The 2409-nt window shown below is 39.4% G+C and overlaps 2 protein-coding genes across 4 annotated transcripts in view; one reads left to right on the top strand and one right to left on the bottom strand.

Moving 5' to 3' along the window:
* LOC109536681 (ATP-dependent DNA helicase PIF1) overlaps positions 1-1998 on the top strand; it is a 3670-nt gene extending 1672 nt beyond the window's left edge. The window contains exons 4-10 of the mRNA XM_019902996.2: positions 247-440; positions 534-774; positions 832-975; positions 1032-1138; positions 1201-1354; positions 1406-1592; positions 1647-1998. Coding sequence (XP_019758555.2) covers positions 247-440; positions 534-774; positions 832-975; positions 1032-1138; positions 1201-1354; positions 1406-1592; positions 1647-1830 — 1211 coding nt within the window. The 3' untranslated portion in view covers positions 1831-1998. The remainder of the gene's footprint in view (positions 1-246; positions 441-533; positions 775-831; positions 976-1031; positions 1139-1200; positions 1355-1405; positions 1593-1646) is intronic.
* Positions 1606-2409, bottom strand: part of LOC109536682 (RNA-binding protein with serine-rich domain 1-A) — a 3225-nt gene continuing 2421 nt past the window's right edge. For all 3 annotated transcript variants that reach the window (XM_048663589.1, XM_019902998.2, XM_019902999.2), the window contains exon 7: positions 1606-2338. In XM_048663589.1, coding sequence (XP_048519546.1) covers positions 2152-2338 — 187 coding nt within the window. In that variant the 3' untranslated portion in view covers positions 1606-2151. The remainder of the gene's footprint in view (positions 2339-2409) is intronic.

Raw genomic sequence — 2409 nt, 5'->3', positions numbered from 1 at the left:
ATAATACAGTATATGAAAATTCGCTCTGATAATTCGTCTGTGCAAATTGTCAGTTATGTGACTTTGACTTAATATCATTTTTTAAATTAATAAAGGTAAAGAACAAATCACCAAATTCCTTTTCTCGATATACCAATTCAGAAAAATTTTGACAATTTCTGAGGCAAAATACCCAAAGAAGTTTGTAAAAAAAACAGATAAGATTATTTAGACGTAGACACTTGATATCATAAAATTTCGCTACAGGGGTAGCAGCTTGTCATATAGGGGGAATTACTCTGCATCAGTTTGCCGGGATTGGGAGTGGCGATGCGACTATTGAAAGAAGCTTGGAGCTGGCTTCCAAACCTCCAGCAGTGACTTTGTGGAGGAAATGCAAGCACTTAATTATAGATGAAATTTCTATGGTGGATGGACATTACTTTAAAAAAATTGAAAAGGTAATTGAAAATGTTCTAAAACGTTCAACAGTGAATAACGAAAAAAAAAAATTTCTTTCTCCAAAGTAATAATCAAAATAATCATGGTTTCAGGTGGCCCGTACCGTACGTAGAAATGAAAAACCGTTTGGAGGTATTCAGCTGATTTTATGTGGAGATTTCTTTCAACTACCTCCCGTAACAAGATCGTTTCGTGACCAAAAGACAGCATCTTCAAACTTCTGTTTCCAAACGAAACCGTGGGTCAATTGCATGCTCAACACGTACGAACTGAAGCAAGTGCATAGGCAGACCGATCATAAATTCATCAACATTTTAAACAAAATTAGAATAGGTAATCTGTGTGGGTTGGTATTTAGCAATAAAACCTATTTACCAATCATAATTGCAGGGAAAGCGGACGATGATGTGGTAAATGCTCTTACTGCTACTTCAAAGCAAAAAATTGAGAAAGACGGGATATTAGCCACTAGGCTGTGCTCACACACTAAGGATGCCGATATTATCAACGAATCCAAAATCCGAGCACTAGAAGGTAAGACCTCGGTGTTTTTTGAAGTACAATTTGTTTCCAATAGTTGTTTATTTAAGGGGAGTGCAAACTGTTTGAAGCCCAAGATTCAGTGCCAGGCACAAGCAAGCAATTGGATTCACAAACGTCAGTTCCAGATCGACTGGAATTAAAAATTGGAGCGCAGGTAGATTGGTGTATGCGAACAAATTTTATTACAAGTTTTCCTAATGCAATTTTCGTCTTTAGGTTATGCTGTTAAAGAACATTAACGTAGCAGCCGGCTTGGTAAATGGAGCCCGCGGTGTGGTAAAAAGTTTTAGAGACGGACTTCCCCTTGTACAGTTCCGAAATCGGAAAGAATATCTAGCCCGACGCGAAAAATGGATTATCAAAACTGGAGGTATGTTCCATTATTTCACCTCCAAGCGGCTATAGCAAGAGCCAATTTAAGGTGGAGCTTCATTGACAAGGATGCAAGTGCCGTTAAGGTTGGCCTGGGCATTTTCAATCCACAAGTCTCAAGGATTAACCCTAGATTGCGTCGAAATGTCCCTGGGAAGAGTCTTTGAAGCAGGCCAAGCTTACGTAGCCTTAAGCCGAGCTCAGAGCTTGGAAGGTTTAAGGGTTTTGGATTTTAAGTAAGTAGTTTCATTTCACACTCATTGAAGTGTTTATTATAGTGAAATTTACAGATCAAACCAAGTGTGGGCAAATCCGGACGTGCTAGCATTTTATAAAACATTGGATCGAATAAAGCTAGTTCCGTTGGGCGCACCGGAAAAGTCGACAACGAAGAAAGCCAAAGCCAATAAAGCGAACATAGGCAGGCTGAATTCGAAGGCTGCTAAGGAAAAGCCAATTTTAACTATTTGCTAGCCAAACTAAGAACGGGAATGGGTGAGGTTTATTGCCAGAACAGATGCAACAACATGACCGCCTAATTATTTATATATATAGTTTTGTAACGAATTATTCAATTATGTTTATACCTTAATTGCAATAATATTGAAACTGATGATGCGGTTTGACATACTGTAAATTTGACGTTTTGTTCTTGATTTGGAATCATTGCCCACTTGAAATCGGCTGATAGCCGTCAAATGAGATGACAGGCGTAACTAAGAAAATAGACGTGGTTCATGCTAAACGAACCATTTTTATAAACGGTCTATTTTTCTTGAACTTGAGTGAAATTTCTTATCGGGAACTGCTTGATGTCGATCTCTTCCTCCTTCTAGCCGGTGGGCTGCGCGAATGCACCGGGCGCCTTCTTGGTGGGCTTCTCATTCGTCTCGGTGGGGAGCGTCTGCGGAACCTTGGAGAAGATCGACGATAGTTTGGTCGTCTGGGTGGTAAAGGCGGAGATCGTCTTGGCATGGGTGGTCTAGTATCGAAAGTAATATATATATACAGGGTTATTCACGCTATACGTATTATTTTATGAATTGTCCCAAA

Source organism: Dendroctonus ponderosae, unplaced genomic scaffold, assembly GCF_020466585.1.
Source record: "Dendroctonus ponderosae isolate FM_Combo_2020 unplaced genomic scaffold, Dpon_F_20191213v2 Dpon_F_20191213_2, whole genome shotgun sequence".
In the NCBI taxonomy this organism is placed as follows: domain Eukaryota; kingdom Metazoa; phylum Arthropoda; class Insecta; order Coleoptera; family Curculionidae; genus Dendroctonus; species Dendroctonus ponderosae.
The sequence above is the reverse complement of the archived record's forward strand: the minus strand, read 5'-3'. Positions and strand labels throughout refer to the sequence as shown.